Source organism: Macadamia integrifolia, chromosome 6, assembly GCF_013358625.1.
Source record: "Macadamia integrifolia cultivar HAES 741 chromosome 6, SCU_Mint_v3, whole genome shotgun sequence".
In the NCBI taxonomy this organism is placed as follows: domain Eukaryota; kingdom Viridiplantae; phylum Streptophyta; class Magnoliopsida; order Proteales; family Proteaceae; genus Macadamia; species Macadamia integrifolia.
The window spans coordinates 28,503,251-28,526,218 of record NC_056562.1 but is presented as its reverse complement, the minus strand read 5'-3'; the positions used below and the strand labels follow the sequence as shown (position 1 = coordinate 28,526,218).

At 39.3% G+C, this 22,968-nt stretch overlaps 2 protein-coding genes and 1 long non-coding RNA gene across 8 annotated transcripts; 1 reads left to right on the top strand and 2 right to left on the bottom strand.

The window, feature by feature from the left end:
* Window positions 1–195: 195 nt before the first annotated feature.
* Window positions 196–4,744, bottom strand: LOC122081176. The gene is made up of 2 exons (XR_006141030.1): window positions 2,828–4,744; window positions 196–1,315 (listed from the first exon to the last, which is right to left on the bottom strand). It is a non-coding gene; the product is annotated as an uncharacterized LOC122081176 (long non-coding RNA).
* Window positions 4,745–7,651: 2,907 nt separating this feature from the next.
* LOC122082613 (putative GDP-L-fucose synthase 2) lies at window positions 7,652–9,556 on the bottom strand. 4 transcript variants are annotated; one of them, XM_042650297.1, is made up of 3 exons: window positions 9,174–9,556; window positions 8,835–8,937; window positions 7,652–8,744 (listed from the first exon to the last, which is right to left on the bottom strand). In XM_042650297.1, exons 2-3 carry the CDS (start codon window positions 8,851–8,853, stop codon window positions 7,795–7,797), a joined length of 969 nt encoding a protein of 322 aa, XP_042506231.1. In that variant the 5' UTR covers window positions 8,854–8,937; window positions 9,174–9,556; the 3' UTR covers window positions 7,652–7,794. The 4 variants fall into 4 exon arrangements, with proteins under 4 accessions (XP_042506231.1, XP_042506229.1, XP_042506232.1 ...); XM_042650295.1 differs by having other exon boundaries at window positions 7,652–8,747; window positions 9,174–9,555; XM_042650298.1 differs by lacking the exon at window positions 9,174–9,556 and adding an exon at window positions 9,016–9,157.
* A 923-nt stretch (window positions 9,557–10,479) lies between these two features.
* LOC122080657 (SUMO-activating enzyme subunit 1B-1-like) lies at window positions 10,480–21,322 on the top strand. 3 transcript variants are annotated; one of them, XM_042647466.1, is made up of 11 exons: window positions 10,486–10,641; window positions 10,812–10,907; window positions 11,037–11,088; window positions 11,732–11,927; window positions 17,571–17,650; window positions 17,806–17,922; window positions 19,648–19,704; window positions 20,303–20,369; window positions 20,648–20,751; window positions 20,839–20,946; window positions 21,049–21,322. In XM_042647466.1, the coding sequence occupies exons 2-11, from the start codon at window positions 10,825–10,827 to the stop codon at window positions 21,157–21,159; spliced, it is 975 nt and encodes a 324-aa protein (XP_042503400.1). In that variant the 5' UTR covers window positions 10,486–10,641; window positions 10,812–10,824; the 3' UTR covers window positions 21,160–21,322. The 3 variants fall into 3 exon arrangements, with proteins under 3 accessions (XP_042503401.1, XP_042503399.1, XP_042503400.1); XM_042647465.1 differs by having other exon boundaries at window positions 10,483–10,907; XM_042647467.1 differs by lacking the exon at window positions 17,806–17,922 and having other exon boundaries at window positions 10,480–10,907.
* Window positions 21,323–22,968: the final 1,646 nt, after the last annotated feature.

Here is a 22,968-nt window from a genome sequence, read left to right as displayed (position 1 = left end):
ATCGGTCTCAACTCTCAACTAATACCAATCCATATCAGATTGGTACCAGTCAGGAATAGACTAGATCGGATGCAGCTACCCTTGTTTAAAAAACAGAAAAATTGATATATTGGGCCACTTTACCCTTTTATGCCTTTTAGTGGATCGATTACAATCGAAAGATCAATGTCAGCCGATATCAATCCAATCCAGGCATTTTTTTTTTTTTTGATAAGAAGCACTTTATTAACAAACTAAGGAAGATACAATATGCGGGGTAGCGACACCGCAAAAGTCAAAAGAAAGAAGAGGAGACAATCGAAGGGGGAGAAGACTCCCAGAAACCAAACAACTTAGAGTTGACAGCATAGGCAGCCAAGAAATCGACGACAGCATTTCCTTATCTGTAAGTATGAAGAAAAGAAATATGATCAAAGAGAGATAATAGCTGAAGGCAGTCGTCCATGATTGGTCTTATGCGCTAAGGAATGGATTCAGTCTTTCTTAGCAAGATCTCAATGATGAGAAGGTTATCGCCTTCCACCACGATGTTGCGGTAGCCCTTGGACAAAGCAATACACAAAGCAAGCCGGGCAGCACATGCTTCAGCCACAATAGAAAACGTTGTTTCAGAATATGTAGCAAAAGCCAGAATGAACCTCCCCATAGAGTTTTTGAAGACTCCACATGCACTAGCTTGGCCTGGAGCACCATGGCAGCACCATCAATATTAACTTTCACCATATCTCCAGTAGGACACCATTTAATGTTAATAATATTAGTATGTCTTGGATTGGTGTTCCTCACTTGCAAAAATTCCTTGGCCATTAATAAATACTTTGATTGAATACTTCAACAATCTGGCAAGGAATGCCAATGAACAAGATCATTGTAAGATAACCAAATCAGCCAAATTGTAGTAGCCATAAGAGCTTCTCACCAACAAGACTGCTGTGTCATAGTCTTTGATTGCAAAATATAAGTAACCATTGATGAAATGGTCAAATGACTCATCAGAATTGAGCCAAAACCATTTGCCTGGCATAAAGCTTTCGGCCAAGGGCAATTAAGAAAAATGTGGTCAACCTGGGCTGAATGTTGAGTACAAAATGGCAGATATCCAACAAATGCATTCCCCAATCATTAAGTAATGAGGGGAGAGGTAGTCTATTGTGCATAAGTTTCCACAGAGTAAACTTTATTTTTGGGGCGGTTGGAACGTGCCATAATTTCTGCCACAAAGGATTTTTTTCTTGTGCTATATCATAAGCAAGTCTATAGGCTGAAGCCATAGAGAACTTCCCAGATGCTGTTGGTGCCCAAATAATACGATCATCTGGAGCAAAGCTAGATAAAGGGATTAAAAGAATGATTTCAGCAATATCCAGTGGCCACTAATGATAAAAAACCGAAGAAATCCAAGTCATAGTTGAATGATCTATCAACTCTGCAACCTTCGTAGGGGATTGGAAGTGAAGGGGAAATGGAGCAGCAGATGGTTTGATTCCAGGGATCCAAAAGTCCAACCGAGGATCAACATCCAGCCCAAAACCAATTTGATAAAAAAAATACCTTTAAGGGAAGCTCCTTGCATTTGAAGATGGACCTCCATCCCCAAGAGGCAGTGGCAGGGCAAAAGGCCTTGAGAAAGGAGCATCTGGGAAAGTACTTAGCCTTCATAGTTTGTCCCCATAATGACAGTGATGGTTGCAAAAGCTCCCATGCCTTCTTACAAAGTAGAGCCATATTCATCGAGGAAGAGAACTTTAGATTCAGGCCATTAGAAGACTTCGAATAGCAAATGGTTTTCCAATTTACGGTTGGGACCAATTTCTTTTTCCCACAGGACCAAAAGAAACTACGGCTTGCAGCATCCAACTTAGACAAGACTGCCACAGGAAGTTTAAAACAGGACATGTAGTGTTGCGGGAGAGATGATAACGTACATTGAATCAAAGTATGTCTACCCGCCACAGTAAGGAACTTAGATTTCCAATGGCTGAGTCAAGAATTGACACAGGCCAAAAACTCAGAGCACTGATCCTTATTGATCCTCTTCCTAGTATAAGGAAATTCCCAGATACCAATCCAAACGAGAAGTTGGAGATATATGAAAAAAATCAAATAATTCTCGTTTAAGTGAATTGGGAACATTAGGGCCGAATTGAGCTTTAGATTTGAGGATGTTAATGCATTGGCCTGAATAATGACAATATTGTTGAATAATTCTGTTAAAGGCTCGGGCTTCACCTCTACTAGCCTGACCAAACAGAATCAGATCATCCACAAAAGCCATATGTGTAATGGGTACACAGCCCCTACCAATGTGAATATCGTGATTGGATTTCAGATTTTGAGCATGGAGAAGGTGAGAAGAGAGGACTTCAGCACAAAGCACAAACAGGTATGGGGAGAGAGGATCCCCTTGCCGAAGACCTCTTGTAGGAACAAATGGAGATAGAGGAGAGCCATTGAGAAGAACAGAAATAGACACCAATTCAACACAAAACATCACTCTTCTAATCCATTCAGCATGAAAACCATAGGCCTCAAGAGTTATTCGCAGAAAGGCCCATTCCAGCCTATCATATGCTTTGTTCATATCCAGTTTAACAGACATCCATCCACATTTTCCCTTCTTTTTCTTATTGATGCAATGAAGGAGTTCATGACATAATAACACATTATCTTAGATGTGTCTACCCTTGATAAAACCATTCTGATTGAAGCAGCTAATTTTATGCAAAATCCCCCTTAACCTTCTAGTGATAATTTTCGAAATAATCATGCAAGTGAAGTTGCACAAACTAATGGAGCGAAAATCATTGATAGAAGAGGGGTGTTGTACCTTTGGGATAAGAGTGATGTAAGTATCATTCAGCTTCCGCGCAAAAGTCCCAGAAGAGAAAAAGGCTCCGATAGCCGCAGTTACTTCAGCTCCAATAATATTCCAGGTTGAGTGAAAGAAACCACCGGAGAAACCATCGGGCCCAGGTGATTTAGAAGCAGGCATGCTTTTAACGACACTCAAAATCTCTGCATCAGTTACTGGTTCCATGAGTTTATCATTATCCTCTCCAGAAACCCGATTGCGAATGTAATTAAAATAGGTGTCTTCAATAATATTATGGGAGGAGGAATATATTTGCAGAAAATGCGATTAGATAACTTCACCAATAAGAGGTTCTGAGGTAATATTCAAACCCTGATGATTGAGGGAAAGAATGTGATTCCGAACCCTTCGCTTAATCGTCGATAGGTGAAAGAATCAGGTGTTAGCATTGCCTTCTCTCACCCATTGTAACCTCGATTTTTGAGCCCAAAGTAGTTCTGCTTGAGCAAGTGATTCAGTGAGAGCAGCCTGAAGACGTCGTTCCTCAACAAACCAACTTGAATTTCGCTGTCCACAAGGGAAGGATTGTAAATTTCCCAATTCAGACCGTAGAAGATTAATTTTCTGAGAGATTGCCAACAACATTTTTATTCCACCACCGACGTTTAGTACCCGGCTTCCTTAATTTGAGTGATAGTTTATAGGAAGCTGATCCACTTTCCTCTTGGCTCCAAGTTTGTTGTACAACAGTGGGGAATGTCGATTCCAGAAGCCAAAAAGTTCTCGAATCTAAAAGGATGGCACCTAAATCCTTTTGTGGCATCTTCAATGAGAAGAATGGCTTTATGATCAGATGCCGCAACAGGTTCATGCAGAACAGAGGTAGAAGGATGTAAAGCAAGCCAATCACTAAGAAAGCGATCAAGTCTTTCCTCTATACGGTTCATCCCTTTGTCAATTATCCCAAGTGAAAGGCGGCCCCTTGAAGGGTAGATTGAGGAGAGCTGCATCATTAACAAAATCAATAAAAGGTTGAATCTAGGAAATAGAGCAAGGTCGACCTCCTATCTTCTCCGATGGATATAGAATAGAATTCTAATCACCAGCCAATACCCAAGGAAGGGAGATAAAAGGAAGAAGTTGTCGGAAGGAATTCCATTGCCTATTCCTAATGGCCCCCAAGTGATGTAAATGAATTGTAGTAAGAAAATAAGGAGGAAGACCATTCACTGGAGTAACCACCATATGCATACACCATTCGGTGTTCCACAGTAGCTCCAGTGAAATGTTAGAAGACCATAAAAGTAATAATCCTCCCCTTCGATTGATTAGCAAGAGTGAGATGATACGAGCTCATACCAAGTCGTCTGCAAATAGTAGTGAGGGGGCAAGAAACCAATTTAATTTCAGAGAGGAATAGAACGTCAGGTCTATGTCTCCTTACAATAGAGCTTAATTCCCTTCTAACTGCTGTACGTCCAAATCCCCGGCAGTTGAGCGATAGGATTTTCATGGTCACTTAAGGTGTCTCCGGCCAACCCCCACCGCCTCAAAAGGAGGCCAAGTAGTTTCGTGGGGTCCAAGAATTGAAGGGAGAAGGAAAGGTTTTCTCAATTTAGGAGGTAGATGTCTAGAAAGCAGAAATTCAAACAAAAGAGCCTCTGCATGACGTCCAGGTGGAGATGGGGGAGGAGAAAAAGATTATGCCTGACTAAACAAAATAATAAAGTGAAACAGTAAAGTTATCCCCGTGGCAAAAGACAGGACCCAACAGCTAAGCAAGGAGAGCATGCATTGGATAACCCAAAAGTCATGCAGCAGAGAAGGTCCACCTTGTGACTTAGGTGAAAAGACAACCAGACAAAAAAATTAAGAACTTCCAGCTTCCGTCCACTGGAAAACCATTCTGTTGCGTGCACACAAGGGGCGATGAGAAAAATTAGGAAAAAGAAAGGAAAAGAGAAAATAAAGGAAGAATGAGGAGATAAATTAGGAAAAATGGGATGACTTTACGGACGAAGCCTCGATAAAGAAGCCTATCTTAAGACGTAGAGTTTTGTTTAATTCGAAAGTCTATCTTCATTCAATATTATTAGCAATTAAATAGGTAATACAAGTAGTTATAATTTTAAATAATAACTCCTATCCATGTACAACACTTCTCACATAATATTTAACTCCTCCATAACTATTAATAAATATAAAATAATTAATATGAAAATAACTTTCAAATAACTAACAAGCACCTACCGCCACATCCTCTAGCATACGCCACTTTATGCACATAACATTGTATGTCCCATGGAATTGTTCTTGTCCTCAAGGGCAATGGAATTAAGGCAAAATAAGGGTCTACCACGATTCCAAACCTTAATAAGGAAAACCTCAATAATAACAGTCACTTCTTGGCATACATATCTAGTTGTAGAAACAGACATCTCATTTAAGAAAATGGTAAATGATACTTCCCCCTTATTATTCTTCTTCTTCTGTTTTGGCTTCTTCTTTTTCATCACCTTTATCTTCTTCTTCTCTTCCTTCTTCCTTCTTGGCTGCTCTGGATGCACTGATGCAATTGTGGAGTCGAGTTTCTCGGACAATGCTATCATTTTTTTTAGGATTTGATCAAATAAGACCAAATTATTCGTTTGAAGATCATGAATCTTATTAAGATTCTACTCCACCTGATACCACTTGTTATGTACATATAAGGGGCGATGAGAAAAAATAGGGAGAAAAAGAAAGATAAAAGAGAAAATAAAGGAAGAATGAAGAGATAAATTAGGAAACTAGCATCTGGTTCGAAAATCTATCTTCATTCAAGATTATCTGTAATTAAATAAGTAATACAAGTAATTATAATTTTGAATAATAACTCTTACCCACGTAAAACACTTCCCATATAATATTTATCTCCTCCATTACTAATAACCACATAATAATTAATATGAAAATAACTTTCAAATAACTAATATGACTAATAAGCACCTACCGCCACATCCTCTAACATTCCCCACTTCATGCACATAACGCATTCAAGGCCGCTGGACCATCGGACATACGGTAGGGAAAACCAAAATACCAGGTCCAGAAAAATGGAGGCAGCAGAGAAAGAATGAGAATGAAAGAGGCGGAAAAGGGTCACTCAAGGATAAAAATTACAAGTAAAGAGAGGAAAATATGAGAATAACTCTCAAAAGAAGGAAAGAAAGGCAGCACGGGATGGGAAGGATCGGGTTAAGAGAAGAAGAGAAAGAACGAATAAACAGGTCGACCCAACAGAGTGGGAGAAGAAGACGGCGAAAGGACGAATAGTAAGGAAAAATCTTAATGAAAGAGATCCGCAAAAGGGCTCGATAAGGACGCCGAAAACGGCCTTGCAAACACCAACCACAAATGTTGAAGTGAGGAAGATCGAACGAACCGCCGTAGTCCTGAGGAAGTTCTGCCTGAGACGTTACCCTGCCTACTCAATCCCCCAGAGAGAGGGATCTAAAGAGTTACTCTCTGTTTTCTTTTCCCTTCAATTTTCCCAATCCAGGCGAGCTGACTGATTCAATCCAATTTTTAAAATTATGTTCCTGAATAAAAGAAATCCTATTTCTGTCCACATTACTTTGTTCTTTTTATTTTTTATTTCCACACTGATCTAGTAATCTGTTCCTTACGCATTTTCACAGAAACCTGTGAAAAGATCCCCTGCCCCCTGTGTGGTCTTTGGTGGATGCACTCACCCATTGGTTCAGACGCTGGTATAGTAGCCACAAGATAAGTTATCTCTCTTGCCCTTGAAAATTACAAAGAATTTTGAAAAAATATAAATTAATAAAATCTTGAGATATATCCTACTTAGACCCAATTCTCAAATCAGACCAGACTCTGACAACCTGCAGACCTGTAAAGCTGGTCCAGCCATGAATCTGCATCACCAACCAAATGGCGGCACAGGAAAAGCGAGGGGGGGGGGTGTGGGGTGCCGCACCGTTCGTAAATAGTGGGGAGCAAAATGATTAGCGAGGTGAGAGCACAAGAGCTCCGGCATGTACATATTTTTCCCATACTTGGAAGTTGGAAAACCAAACTTATTTCCAGATCTCTCTCTTTCTACTTTGGATATACTCCAGATTTTCCATTTTTAGGACTCAAACCTTCTCGCTTGCTGGCCCAGTCCTTCAGGTAAGACCATTTTTATGGGTAGAACTTCAGGTAAGAGTGTAAGACCATCACTGCTTCATGGCCTAGACCATCACTGCTTTTGTTGCTATGGTTTATTTGTTGCATTAACAAGAGATTCAAATCCATACTCAATTACAGCTCAAGATTCACACCAGACTTAAGACCAAAAAGCTGATAATTGTTAGGGTTCAAAGATTTTAACCCCAACAGAATAAAATCGTATCTTCCCAGGCAACAAACCAGCCCAAGGTAGAGAAATATTTTATTGCCAATGACTTATGAAACCAGAATATATATGAAGTGTTAAGCTTTTCTACAAAAGAAAGTTGTTAGCATAACCTATAATTACACTAAAATTCAATGGCTAAAAGTTTAGCAGGGCTGGTCTTTGATCAGATAGAAGTAGTAAAGGCACACAGGTAAACACCAGCATCATCCCAAAAGAGGATGCAATGTCTAAGATGACTTTCCTGACCTGCTACAATCAAATTTCTTTTGATTGAAATCCAATTGTTCAACCATAAATGAGAAGAAAAACAGTGATTCATGACTTGAATAAGTAAAAGACATCTCTGATTCTAGCCATTTCTATACTCATTCTCCACCCTCCCATATCTTCTTTCCCACCCGCCAAACCAGAAAGAGAGAGATAGAGAGAGGAAATTCAGTCGATAAAACAGCGATCCCAACTATATCTTAAACTTGAATAATCCCATATAAATGTGTGGACAAACACACTGAAGAAACAAAAGATTCACTAATAGCACATAGAAAAACACATGAGGAGGTCACCTGAAGCTTAATCATCATTTGACATTCTCCAAGTACCACTTGTAGGTATCGACGAGACCATCCCGGAGAGAAATTTTTGGTGCCCATCCCAATTTGGCGAGCTTCGAACTGTCCATGAGCTTTCTTGGAGTCCCATCAGGCTTTGTAGAATCCCAAACAAGATCTCCCTGGAAACCAACCACCTCTTTAACCAACTCCGCAAGTTCCTTGATGGTTACCTCCTTCCCACTTCCCACATTAACATGACCCAACCCACTATACTTGTCCATCAAAAAGACCACAGCATCAGCCAGATCATCCACATGGAGGAATTCCCTCAATGGGGAGCCAGTGCCCCACACCACCACCTCTTTAGCATCTGAAACCTTCGCCTCATGGAATCGCCTGATCAAAGCCGGAAGAACATGTGAATTCTCGGGATGAAAATTGTCGTTTGGCCCATACAAATTGGTGGGCATCCCAGAGATTGCATCCCAACCATACTGCAATCGATAGGCCTGACACATCTTGATTCCGGCTATCTTTGCCACTGCATACCACTCATTCGTGGGCTCTAGTAATCCAGTGAGCAGGGCATCCTCTGTTATCGGCTGTGGAGCGAATTTGGGATAAATGCAGGAAGAGCCGAGGAAAATAAGCTTCTCAACGCCATTGCGATATGAAGCATCAATGATGTTGGTTTGGATTTGGAGGTTAATGCCAATGAAATCGGCAGGATACGTATTATTGGCATGAATGCCACCGACTTTGGCCGCAGCGAGGATTACAAATTGGGGTTTCTCAAGGGCGAAAAAGGCTTCAACATCGGATTGTCTGGTAAGGTCGAGGTCCCGGTGAGATCTGAGAACAAGATTGTTGAATCCAAACTCTTCAAGTTTACGGACAATGGCAGACCCGACGAGGCCACGGTGGCCGGCGACGAAGATCTTTGCTGTTTTGTTTAACAAAAATGAATCGACCGCGGCTTCTAGACGGATCAAGAGCAAGAAAGTTAGGTTTATGCTTTGCAGATCTCAATCAAACAACTGATTTAGGGGAGAGAGAAAAAGAGTACCTTTGTCGGTGCTTCCCATTGCTGCAACTAAGAGTCTGGATCTATTGCTAGAAGCTACCAGACTACCACCACTGCTTGCGATCTAGAACTCAAGATCCCTTCGCTATTCAAATAAAATCAGACAGAGTGAGAGAGAGAATTCACCGTAGTTGTCGCAAAAGCACGTGGGAGTCAATGTCACCGATCTATGTAAAACCAACTGGAATTGATTGTATTAAATTCCCTATTATATGGGATGGCAGCAACCAACTGGAATTCGTGTTACCCACCACATTCCCACCACCATCGCAAACTAATATCTAAAACATGGAAAATTACGGCAAAGAGGGAGGGACTTACAAAGAAGAGACACGCCGCAGCAATCAACGGGAACAGAGAGGAAGAAGAGGAAGGGGGCAGGGGGCTCAATACCCTTAGATGGAGAATTGCCAGCCGCTGCTGAAATCGATTGAGAACGGGGACGGAGAAGGAAGGGAGTAGGGGGCTAGGTTCCAAAACCAGAGAAAACCTGAGAAGTAACTCGGTTTGGATTTTGGAACGTAAACCCGGGTTGGGGACTCTGATCAATACTCCTTTCGATTTCGTTTTCGTTTGGTTTTTTCAGAGCAAAACGTTATTAAAGAAGCAATGGCTAAGGAATTCTATCTGCTTACGAACGATTTCTCATATCAGCATCCGAAAACTAAATCCTTTCCCCTGCCCTAATTTATTTATGGGTCACCCTTTATTATTTATATCACTAGGCCAGGAAAACTGAAACACTTGATAAATCTCTCGTAGTTCTAGATAGACTCTCCAACTTCTGGGTAATGGAGCGGGACCCATTCACTTCCGTTGGCTTTGTTTATAAAACGAAGATGAAAGGAGAAAGGATGGGCTCATTCTTCACTTCCTGACTTGTGTCCATGGATTAATCGTCACCATACAAATACAACAACTAGTGAGGAAGATGAAGGCGAAGACCAACTCAAAAAGTGAAAACGATCAAATGCTTGGTAATTAAGCTCCGTAATCTTACATTGTCTTTCGTACATTGCGAATAATTCATCATGATCAATGACTGTGATTTGTTAATGCAATAATAATATTATATGGTTTTCTTATAATAAGGTTGGTTACCTACACCTTCAGCAGGTCTAAAAGTAATACTAATGTGTTGTGATGTACATGCAAAACAATCTCGCAACGATCATTTGGTTTTAAGGTATCATCAAATGATAATTCCCACATTTAGCAGGCAAGAATCTTCCTTTCTTGGTAATAAGGGAAAAAGAATATTAACTTCTTAGTTTGATAACGTTTTTGATAATTTATGTTAAAATCAGAATTTTGAGTTTTTGTTTAAAAAATGATGTTTAGTGAACTTATTTTATAAACGATTTAAGAAAATGCTAACGGGTAGGTGTTCTCTCTCACTTTTACTTGGGTTGCAACTTTTATTGTTAATCAAAAAGTCAAACAAATGAAATAATTCATGTAAATATTCATAAATACTCTTTTAAATTATAATATTTTTTTAAAATACCTTTAAAGATTCTCTTTTGACTATTCCAATTCCAGAGGGCAGAGGGCAGACTAGCCGAGAGGCACAAAACCTTGACCGAACGGTTAAAATTTTTTTTATTTTCTTTTCTTTTGTTTTCTCCCATTCCAAACATAACCTCATCCCTGTAAAGCCCTGCAATTACTTGAGGGTCTTCACTGACGGACAAAGCTCTCAAAGTTGAAACCGATCACCCAGCAAGAGCCCCTTCGGCCCTTCCCCTTTGGTTTACTTGGGACAGTTAAATTGAGGGCCAATCTAAAGGTTCGCTTTCTGCCAGTGTGTTGACCACTCCAGTAATCGAAGCGGGTTTTAGGGTTTTCTTACTTCAGTGTTCATCGTCTATCTACTGACTTCAACAACGACTTCCTTTTCTTTCTTCTCCCGCACAACCTCAACTTTGACTGTGTTCCTGTTCACGTGGGTACAAACTGGTTGAGGCTGAAAATGGACGGCGAGGAGCTGACGGAGCAAGAGACTGCTTTGTATGATCGCCAGATTCGTGTATGGGGTGTTGATGCGCAGAGGAGGTATATCGGCTATATCCTCTTTTTCTTTTTTAGTTTATATCATGGTCTTGTAAGTTCTCTTCTTTTTTATGTTGGTCGATTTGAAATCTGCCCCTTGCCGGTTCTTAATGTCGTCGTTGTCATTGACAGGTTAAGCAAATCCCATATATTGGTTAGTGGAATGAAAGGGGTAGTTGTTGAGGTTATTCTCTGACTTCTTTATGTCATATTCTTATTGTTGTTGATGTTGTTCTTTGACCTTTTGGATTAAATTTCAAGTTTGAGTGACCATTGTAAGGGAATGTGGTAGCTTAGAATGGTGAACTACGTCCTTAAGGAACCGAAATGGCATATGAGTTTATTAGCTTGAATGCTATTAGAAATATGAAATTGAGAGTTCAATTTTGCAGAACTAAAAAAATAGATCATTGGACTTTATTGCATCTTTTATGGAAAAATTACCATTAAAGCAGATTATGTGGTATCTATTAAATATTATATACATACTGTTCAAGAATATAATGAATGTATTACTCTTTATTAAATATATAACAAATTAATTTATCTCTAGAGAAAATTTACAGGGAGACTGAGAGTTGGGTTGGGGTTAGAGTTGAAGATGGGGGGGGGGGGGGGGGGGCAATGTCTTTAGAAACAGTGGAGTATCATTTCTGAATTGTGTGTGGTGTGGTTCGTTTAATGTCTGAAAGAATACATACAAAATTGATCTCAATGTTGTCGTTCCTAATTTTTATACTAAAAATTTATCTTTACTTGCTGTTGATGTTATTTACTCTGAAACTGTGTATTTTAGGTACTCATTGAGCTGTTTATCATTGCTGCAGTTTTGCAAGAATATTATTCTTGCTGGAATTGGTAGTTTGACCCTGATGGATAACAGGCTGGTCACAGAAGAAGCACTTTCGTCAAACTTCTTAATTCCTCCTGATGAGAAAATGTACAGTGGGCGTTCTCTTGCTGAACTTTGTTGTGATTCCTTAAGAGATTTCAATCCAATGGTCCATGTGTCAGTAGAAAAAGGTTAGTTGTTTCGTACTTAATATGTTTGTGCTTTAATTTTTTGAACAGTCAAACCACCCAGCTGTGGGTTTATATACTTTTAACCTTCGAAACTTGCATATAATCAACAAGCTTGTTTAAAATGTTATCAAAATGTTCTGATGTTTGACTGTTCTAGCTTCTAGCCCCTCTGTTGGTGTTGGTTGGCATTGAGGCCTGAAAATATGACCATCAAGTCCAGCACTTTGAAGAGTTAGATTTATTAATACACAATTTTCTCTAATATACAGTATATGTAAAATAAATATTGTTCTTTAAGCACAAGCAGCATGGCTGCTATGATGGTTAGGGGATTAGCATATAGTGGTGGAGTTATAGACTTCAAGTCTTTCCATGAGCACATTCTGCAAAATAGTTTTTAGTGTTTTTTGTTCTTGACTTCAAATCTTGCCATAAGCATGTTTCTGTAAAATAGTTTTAGTGCGACAATTTTTGCTGACTACCCATGTAGAAACGCAACCCTAAAACGATGCAGAAGATAATGGAAAAACAAGAATAAACAATGCACACGGATTTTACGAGGTTCGGCTAGGTTGCCTACGTCCCCGGTGAGATGAGATTCTACTTCACTATCAATGGAGAATAGGGTTACAACGCTCGTCCTCACACCTCTCAGTATTGCTTGCATTACAGAAAAAGAAACCCTCGCTACAAATATATAGAGAAAAACCCTAATCTGGAAAGTACACAATTGCCCTCAAATAAAAAATTCGAGTAGGGAGCGCCCACAGCCCGCTAACCGGCTAGCGGGACCGTTGTCCTGCCTGTCGAGGTGCTGCACCAGTATTCTCTGGGTTAAACTGTGACGGAATACAAGACATCGTACACCAACAATCTCCACCTTGGCTTGAATTCTGTCGAGCCTTCTGTAAAGATAACCTATAGACGTCTTCATCCCCGTACCTCATTAGAGGTACAAACCCGCACCTATTTGATGCGTCCCTCATCTTCAACAATGAGTAATATTAATCAAGTCCAAATAGGACTCGAACTTCTCTGTAGTAACTGGCTTGGTAAACATATCTGCAGGATTGAGGTTTGTATGAATTTTTCTCAAGTGAATATTGCCTTTTGACACAAGCTCCCTGATCTTGTAAAATCTCACATCAATATGCTCATGAAACACCTGATTCTTTGCAAGATGTATGGCACTCTGACTGTTACAATGTAACACTGTACCTTCTTGCTCCAACCCCAACTCACGAACCAATCCATCCAACCAGACTCCTTCCTTGGCAGTCTCAATTGCCGTCATATACTCTGCCTATGTAGTGGACAATGCAATTGTAGACTGAAGCATCGCCCTCCATGATATAGATCCACCAGCCAATGTAAATACATACCCTATAGTAGACCTCCTCTTGTTTAAATCACCAGTATAGTCGGAATCAACATAACCTATCAATTCTGTGGAACTTCCCTTGCCACTGAACATATCACATATATCTTTAGTCTTGTTCAAATATCTAAAGATCCACTTAATTGCATTCCAATGCTTCTTCTCTCGATTACTCATATATCTGCTAACAATACTGATTGCATGAGACAAATCCGACCTGCTACAAACCATAGCATGCATGAGACTCCCAACTGCGCTAGCATAAGGAACCTGAGACATCTACTCCACCTCCTCATGTGTTGTAGGGCATTTCCTTTTAAATAACTTGAAGTGGTTAGCTAACGGAGTGTTAACCGGCTTAGCCTTTTCCATATTGAAACGCTCTAATACCTTTTCAATATACCTCTTCTGAGTTACCCAAAGTTTACCTGTATTTCTATCTCTAAAGATTTCTATGCCAAGGATCTTCTTAGCTTCACCAAGATCCTTCATCTTAAATTCAGCACTCAACAAAGACTTCAAAGAGACTATATCATGTTTGTTCTTTGCAGCGATGAGCATATCATCAACATAAAGCATCAACAAAATAATGGAATTATCACTTAACACTTTATAATAAGCACAACTATCATACTCACTTCTCATGTGGGAATCACAATGCTTGTACCACTGCCTAGGAGATTGCTTAAGACCATAAAGTGACCTCTTAAGTAGACAAACATGATCTTCCTTTCCCTGCACCTTGAAACCTTTAGGCTGCTCCATGTAAATTTGTTCCTCCAAATCTCCATGAAGAAATGCAGTCTTCACATCAAGCTGTTCAAGCTCCAAATCATACATGGCCACCAAAGCAAGTAATACCCTGATTGTAGTGCGTTTCACCACTGGAGAGAATATTTCATTGTAGTCTATCCCCTCCTGTGCATAGCCCTTGGCTACAAGTCTGGCCTTATACCTTTCACGCTCCTTCTCAGATGCTGCCTCTTTCTTACGAAAGACCCATTTACACCCAATGATTTTTTTTCCTTTGGGTTTTTCGTCAATCTCCCAAGTCTTATTCTTCTGCAGAGACTCCATTTCCTCTATCATAGCTGCCATCCATTTATCATGTTGTGCATCACTCAAAGCATCGTGGTAGGAAGATGGATCACATGTACCTACAGTGAGGGCATAGACAACCATGTCCTCAAACCTTTATGTCACAGGTGCTTTGTGAGTACGCTTCCCTTTACCCTTTGTTACAGTATAGGGAACTTCTACTGCTTCCTGTTGTCCTGGTAAGTCACTGGATGACTCATTTTCTCTTATTGTTTCTGACTCACCTAACTCCACCTGCATAGTAGAACCTTCTTTATTTTCACCAACTATTTGTGAATTGCATTTTGACTTCACCATATGACTTATCAAACACGTCCCTGCTAACCATAACTTTCTGTGAACTTGGATCCCACAACTTGAATCCCTTTACACCTTTCTTAAAACCAAGAAAAATGCACTGCTTAGACTTTGAGTCTAACTTATAACGCTACGCACTCTCAACATGTGCATAGGTTGGACAACCAAATATTTTTAGAATAGAATAATCTATTGGTTTTCCTGTCCATATCTCTTCGGGAATTTTACAATCAATCGCCTTTGATGGAGACCTGTTGATGAGGAAACATCATATATTCACTGCTTCTGCCCAAAATCTCTTGCTCAACCCTGTATTCAACCTTATAGTCCGAGCTCTTTCTAGAAGTGTTTTGTTCATCCTTTCAGTTACTCCATTTTGCTGTGGTGTCTTTGGAACCGTGAAGTGACGTGTAATCCCTTCAGTTTTGCACGATTCTAGCAAACGGCTTGTATGTGTACTCCCCTCCATTATTTTTTTTTAAGTACTTAATTTTCTTTCCTGTCTTCCTTTCTACCTCAGCATTCCATTCCTTAAATTTAGTGAACACCTCACTTTTATGCTTCATGAAGTAGATCCAGACTTTCCTTGAGTAATCATTAACAAAGGTCACGAAGTATTCTGTCTCACCTTTTGATTTTGTTGTTGAAGGACCCCATACGTCGCTATATACATAATCAAGCACCCTTTACTTTTATGTTTTGCAATTTTGAAACTAACCTTGCATTGTTTCCCGAACACACAATACTTGCAAAAGTTCAGTTTACAAGTTTTCACTCCCTTCAACAATTTCCTTTTGTGAAGCTCCATCAATCCTCTTTCTCTTATATGCCCTAACTGTATATGCCACAGGTAGGTATCATTTGTATCAAATCCTGCATCTGTAGTCACAGATGCTCCACCTGTAACTATGCTCCCTATGAGTGTAAAGGTTTCCAGTTAGCTGTCCCTTCATGACAACCATAACAGCCTTAATAACTTTGAGAACTCCACCTTCTGCTATGTACTTGCAGCCATTTGAGTCAAGTGCCCCCAAAGATATTAAGTTTTTCCTTAATTCGGATACATGTCTCACATCTGTTAAAGTTCTTACTATCCCATCAAACATCTTGATTTTGATAGTGCCTATCCCAATGGTCTTGCATACAGCATCATTCTCCATTAGGACACTCACCTTATATGGTTGATATGTATCAAACCAATCTTTATGTGGACACATGTGATATGAACATCCAGAATCTAAAATCCAAGAATCAGAAGGTTGATTCTTACCTGATGATATAGAGAGTACATCTCCATCTGAACTATCAGCCACGCTAGTTTCCTCAGATACCTTATCTACACCTTTCTTCTTTAAGTCCGCCTTCTTCTTCATGCACTCTCTCTTCAGATGACATTCCTTCTTGCAATAGTAATAAGAAACCTTTGTCTTTGCCCCTTTTGATTTCGATCGACTCTTCTCAGATCCCTTTTGATTTGATCTCCCTCTTTCCTGCTCCTTGTTACCTCTGAAAAGACCTTCTCCTTGAGATTTCGTGATACTGGTCTTCTTCCTTGTATCATTGGACATGAGGGCAGCTGCGACTTCATCCATCTCAAGGGTCTCCTTCTCGTACGAAAGAGTCGTTAGTAGATGATCATATGATTCTGGGAGCGACGACAGCAACAGTAATGCCTTGTCTTCATCATCGATCTTAACCTCCAGGTTTGTAAGTTTACTTACGATCTAATTGAACATGTTAAGATGCTTTAATAGATTCGTACATTCCTCCATCTATAGAGAATACAATTGCTTCTTCACGAACAACTTGTTCGTTAAGGACTTCGTCATGTAGATGCTTTTAAGTTTTGCCCCATAACTGCGGTGTAGATTCGATACCCACAACATATTGTAGGACATCATCAGAAAGATTCAATCGAATAGCACTCACCACCTTTTCCTCCATCTCCTCCTAATCTTCGTCAGTAATTTTTGCATGTTTCTTCGATTTCCCCGACAACGTTTTCTCCAAACCTTGTTGTATCAGAAGATCCTTCATCATTTGACGTCAAAGAGTGAAATTGTTCTTCCCATTGAACCGCTCGATATCATATTTGACATTCGATCCCTTCCCTGCCATCGTGATAGTAAACCCTAGAAAACAGAAACGTAGAGCTCTGATACCAATTTATAGAAACGCAACCCTAAAACGATGCAGAAGATAATGGAAAAACAAGAACAAACAATACATACGGATTTTACGAGGTTTGGCAAGGTTGTCTACATCCCTGGTGAGATGAGATTTTGCTTCACTATCAATGGAGAATAGGGTTACAGCGCTCGTCCTAACACCTTTCAGTATTGCTTGCATTATAGAGAAAGAAACCCTCGCTACAAATATATAGCGAAAAACCCTAATCCAAATAGTACACAATTGCCCTCAAATAAAAAATTCGAGCGAGGGCTGCGTCCCCCTACACCCCCTGCTATGCAGGGGGCCTCCTGCCCCCCTTGCAACCCCCACAACCTTCTAACCGGCTAGCAGGACCACTGTCCTGCCTGTCGAGGTGCTGCACCAGTACTCTCTAGGTTAAACTATGACGGAATACAAGACATCGTACACCAACAACCCACAGTTTGGCAGTCTAACTGCACTTTTTAGTGTTTTTTGTTCTTGACTTAAATTTCTGTGGTTTTTGACTAACTTCCAGCCCCTTTTTCTATTTTCTTTCATTAACTCCCCTTTTCTCGTCTCTCTTTGTCTCTACATACCTATTGCGTCTTCTTTTGGTGTTTGATGATATGTTCAAAGTCAGTGTTTATAGCATGCCATTATTTGGCTGTCAAATTTTATATTTGCTATGTGTTAAATTCTAATTTTTATTCTTACAGGTGATTTGTTGAGCTTTGATGAAGATTTCTATGACAAGTTTGATGCTGTTGTTGTCAGTTGTTGTTCGTTTACAATCAAAGTAAAACCTACATTCTTCTTTGTTCATATAAATAAAACTAATGTCATATTCTTTTTCTCTTGATTATAATAATTTATTTTGTTTATCTTTTGTGTTTCCTATTAACAACTTTTAAATGTCACTTACTTTGCTCTTACTATATGATTCTGTTTCAGAGGACACTTAATGAAAAATGTCGGAGGAGATCTAAGCAGATTGGTTTTTATACTGTGGATTGTAGAGATGCATGTGGTGAAATATTTGTTGATTTGCAGAAATATAACTATATGCAGGTGCTCATATTCTCGTATTGCTTCTGTTTTCAGTTGTTGGCCATGTGTTTTTTGGTTGTTTTTGACAAATTTATGGTTTTCGTTCTAAATTGTTACGTATATTATAACTTAGGGCAAGACTTCATTTTTCTTCAAAGTTACATTTCCAGAGGTAAAAAAAAAAAAAAAAAATACAGCATTACTCTAATCTATGCTAAAAGAAAGACTATGATGCATTCCTGGCCTTTAGTGGCCTGGGTCATGCCTCGTCCACTGTTCTTTTGAAGGGTAAGGCTGCATTTACCTTCTCCAACTTAATTGTAATGTAGATTCTGCAGACAGAAGATGTATCAAGTCTGACCTCTTAATGGCCTTAGAATGTTGCTTAGACTTTTGAAGCTGCTTGCTTTGTTTTTAGCCGTTATTTTGTTTATCACAATATTTCTCTATTTTTGAACTGTTGATTTATTTAGGTTTTTGTCTTTGATTAGTATGTTACATATCATGTCTTGCTTTAAAAATATTATATTTTTTCATGAGTGACATCTTATTGGTAAAATGAGATACAACAACAACAGCAACAATTAAGCCTTATCCCAACTAAATGGAATCGGCTACATGGATTGTAGCCCTCCAATCGTCTATTCAAGGTCATACTTGGGACAAGACATAAACTATGCATGTCTTTCCTCATTACTTCTCCTATGGACATTTTTGGCCTCCCCTAGCTCTTTTAGCTCCTTCAATCTGAATCAGATCACTCCTCCTTACTAGCACATCCCTTGGCCTCTGTTAAACATGGTGATACCACTTCAAATAGCTTTCTCAGAGCTTATCATGAATCGGGAGTTATGATGTGTAACTTACTACTTTATTGACAATAGGACAGAGTGGACTGGTGAAAATTGATGACAGGGAGTTATTGCAAGGTGATAACTTTAGATACCTAAATTCAATAATGAATAAACAAGGAGAAATAGAAGATAATATCATACAAAGAATTAGAATGGGGTGGATGAAATGGAGGGGTGCATCCGGAGTGTTGTATGATCGACATATCCCTTTAAAACTCAAATGGAAGTTTTGAAGGATTATAGATCAGCAATGACATATGAGGCTGAAAGTTGGTCAGTAAAGAAAAAACTTTTTAAACAAACTTCATGTGGTTGAAATGAGGATGTTGTGGTGGACAAGTGGTAAGACTAGAAAAATAAAATAAAAAATGAACAAATTAGAGCAAACCTTGGTGTTGCCTCTATTCTTGTTAAGATGCAGGAAACTCATCTGAGGTGGCATGGATATTTGCTATGGAGGCCTTTGAATGCTGCAGTACATTGAAGTGATTGATTTATTTCAAATTGAAGGGGAGGTAAAAGAGCATGAAGTAGTTCCAAAATAACCATAGAAGTGGTGAGGAAAGACATGTATAGCTTAGGTCTTGAATCTTGTAGGGCTTTGGAATAGAGCTGATTAGAGAAATATAATCCATGTCGCCACTTTTTAACAGTTTAACAACTGATGAGCATTGCTGCATTGCAAATGATTTTCAGAATTATTAGGAGGGATCTTTAAGTTTTTGTACCAATCACTATGCATTAAATGTTTAAAAATTTTATAGCTTATCTGCTGGCTTATTAGTTTATGTTGAAGTAATTGTGTCTTACGTGAATTCATGTAAGGGTGGATTTTCAGCTTTTCTAGCTTCTTCCTTCTGGCACATATTGTTGATCTACATTCTTTTTGCAGAAAAAGGCTGAGCCTGATAATACAATTGAATGCCAATTACAATATCCAAGTTTTGAGGTATTCAAGCAGATTGCCAGATTTCATTTGAATGATTTAATTTTTCCTTGGTATTGTTTTCCATAGTTAAGTGCATGGTCCCACAATGTCATTGAGCATTTCCATTCAAGAGTTTTGAGTTGCTCTCAACTCAGCTCAACCAAGTTGCATCCCAACTAAATGGGTCTGGCAATACACAGTTCTTGTTTCGCCATTGAACTAGTAAAGTCATGTCCGTTGTCAACACAAATTCATTTTTATATTTTCTGACATTTCTACCCATGTCTTTCATTATTCATTTGTTCATTTTGTTCTTTTAAAGTTGCTGTATCATAAGTATTCACACATACAAGGAATAATGCTCAAAGTTACAAAATATATGTGAGTGCCTTTAGTTTGTTTGCTTTCTGTTGGTCCACTTGTCTTGCTTTTCTGACTTTTCCAAAGAACGTAACTGAACACTGAAAGGTTACCAGCATGGAACAATTTTAGTTGTGGGCCTAACCTACATGAAAAATGTGCTCTAACTGTAATGTTTGGCATGGAGCTATATTTCATGTGTTTCTAGAACATGCCAGTATGCCACTGAATTGTATATAATTCTTACCCTTATTCTCAGGAAGCAGTTGCAGCACCTTGGAGATCACTTCCGAAGAAAGTGACAAAGCTTTACTATGCCATGAGAGGTGTGTACTTTCCATACTTCTTAATTATGATGTTATGACCGTAGTTGTCAATGCGACAAAGGCATTGGAGGGGTGCCTCCGCCTGGGCACCCTAGGCTTGAATTATATTACTTCTATATATAATATAGCAATGATACTTTTATATAATTAATACTTACTGTAGGCCATCAATGATGCGACTTGCATTTTTCTGTCCAATATGAATCTTTCTTTTATGTCTCTTTTTTATCTATTATGCAGAGAAACAACTTATTTACATTTTGTCATACTTTTTACAGTAATAGAAAGGCTTGAAGAGTCCGAGGGCCGTAATCATGGTGAAGTCTCAGTTTCAGATCTCCCTAGTGTTTTGAAGATGAGGAACGAACTCTGCAAGGAACAGGTGTGTGGTTTGGCTGTATTTTGATTGCTTCCAACATAAAATATAACTTCATATTCTGATTCCATCCACCCCTCACAAAATATGCAGTCATTGAATGAATCTCATATACCAGATGGTCTACTAGAAAGACTGTTGCTGGCAGGTACAAGTGAATACCCTCCCGTCTGTGCAATCGTTGGGGGAATTCTTGGTCAGGTACCAGCCAGAAATCATGTCATTCTCTATTCTGGAAAAATTCAAATTTTATTTGCTACTTTTCAATTTTTGCAATTGATGTTGGTCCATCTGAATTAATAGGAGGTCATTAAAGCAATATCAGGCAAAGGTGATCCCCTCAAGAATTTCTTCTTCTTTGATGCCATGGATGGGAAAGGCATAATAGAGGACATATCAACTCCAGCCAATTGAAGCTGAGAAGAAGTGTTAATTTATTTTAATGTGGGGATTGGGTTGTGATTCTGCACTTATTTGTAGTTGAAATATGCACGTAGTATTACAAAATTAGTGTAATGGAGTTAGTCATACAATCATACTTGAATAATTTTGCATAGTCATCAGCACCATCCACAAATTTTATCTTGGGGTGGGCAACATGAATCTGCCCACATGACAATTGTGTGCCGAACAGATTAACGGCTCCGCCATCTCAGAGAGAACCATGAATCCTACTGAATTAATAACTCAGGAGGTTTTAAGTGGTTAGCAAACAAACCCACGATCCCACGACTGGAAGAGTCGTTCCGAAATCCTAGACACTGACAAATCAAATTTCAAAAAGGAGAAACAGATAAACCCAGCCAACATTACTGCTTCCTCTTTTATAAGTTTTTATTTTCCATCCAATCCAACATTTCATATCCTATCAAATTCACTACTTCAGAAGAAAAAAAGAGAAGATGCCATGGAGAGATCATCAGAAAAAGAAGAAAGTGGGGAGGAACTGCACCAGCAATTGAAGAAACTGGAACAGGATTGGAACTCATTCAAGCAATCCAATCCAGAACGCTCACAGGTCCGAAATGGTTGGACCAATAGCATTCTGGAGTTGCTGAAGGACACGCCGCCCAGGGATCTCACTTCTCTCCCGCAGAGGCATTTCCATCCCCTTCCCCCATCCGAGGGTGGAGGAGGATGTGACACGCCGCCCAGGGATCTCACTTCTCTTCCGCAGCGGCATTCCCATCCCCTTCCCCCATCCGAGGGTGGAGGAGGATGTGAGGTGAGGAACAACGATTTAGGGGTGGAAGAGATACTCGGGGAGAAAAGAGTCACGATCGAGAGTGGTAAGTTGAAGGGAAGGTGGCTTCTCGACTTGGACGCCCTGGACAGTGCTTGCAGTGGCTGTTCTTCTGTTTCGATTCGAGGCAGTGAAGTCAGGTCCATTTGCTTCTCTTCTGATGATGATGACAATGATGGGAAGAATAGATTCCATCATGAAAATGCATATTCACTTGGAGGGTATTTTCTTAGTTCTTCAACTGGTGTATCCGCAGAGAAAGGGGTGGCAGGCGTTGCTGGGAAGGGACATATTCGAAGAGGCTCGGATGGGTATGGAGAGAGATGGATGCTACTCATTGGTTGCCTTGCCATTGTTCTTACGTTATCTGCGTTAGGTATCATCTCTTTGTGGAGCTTTGAAGGATCTGGAGATCAACAATCTTTTGATAATTTGATCGTGACGTGAGATCTCCCACTGAACGCACACACACCCACACGCACGCTCTCTCTCTCTCACACACACACACACCCACCCCATGTTAGCCCTTCTGTCCTATGTTATTTGAATGAAATTAAAGAACGAAAATGCGAACTAGTTGTACGAAAAATAATGTTTTTATTTTCCAATTCTCTTATTTTATGGGATTTCCTTATGTCCAAAAAATAATCATGTATAATACCGTGTGGAAATTTAAGTAACATCCCCGTGCATTGGGTAAAATCCTGAAAGGAGTTTTGGAAACCTGAAGTGAGAAATTATAATCTTCTTTGATTGACAGTTGCTTTATTCCCAAAAAGGTTATTTAATGTGGGGATAAAATCAATTTTCAAAATAAATTTAAAAACGTTTTACAATTATGTGATTGTTAAAAATTGTACATTTTCAAGTAAACATGTGAAATAATTGGATTTAACCCTATTGATATATATATATATATATATATGAGGTTTTCTGATCGGTCACCCCATATAAGAATATTTTGAGGGATGTTTTTTGAA

Bases quoted from the DNA above. Each gene is read 5' to 3' on its own strand.
- LOC122080657 (XM_042647465.1), top strand. From the start codon at position 10,825: ATGGACGGCGAGGAGCTGACGGAGCAAGAGACTGCTTTGTATGATCGC. The intron at 11,928-17,570 runs GTTAGTTGTTTC...TTATTCTTACAG, and splicing joins CCATGTGTCAGTAGAAAAAG to GTGATTTGTTGAGCTTTGAT. The intron at 20,370-20,647 runs GTGTGTACTTTC...TACTTTTTACAG, and splicing joins GCTTTACTATGCCATGAGAG to TAATAGAAAGGCTTGAAGAG.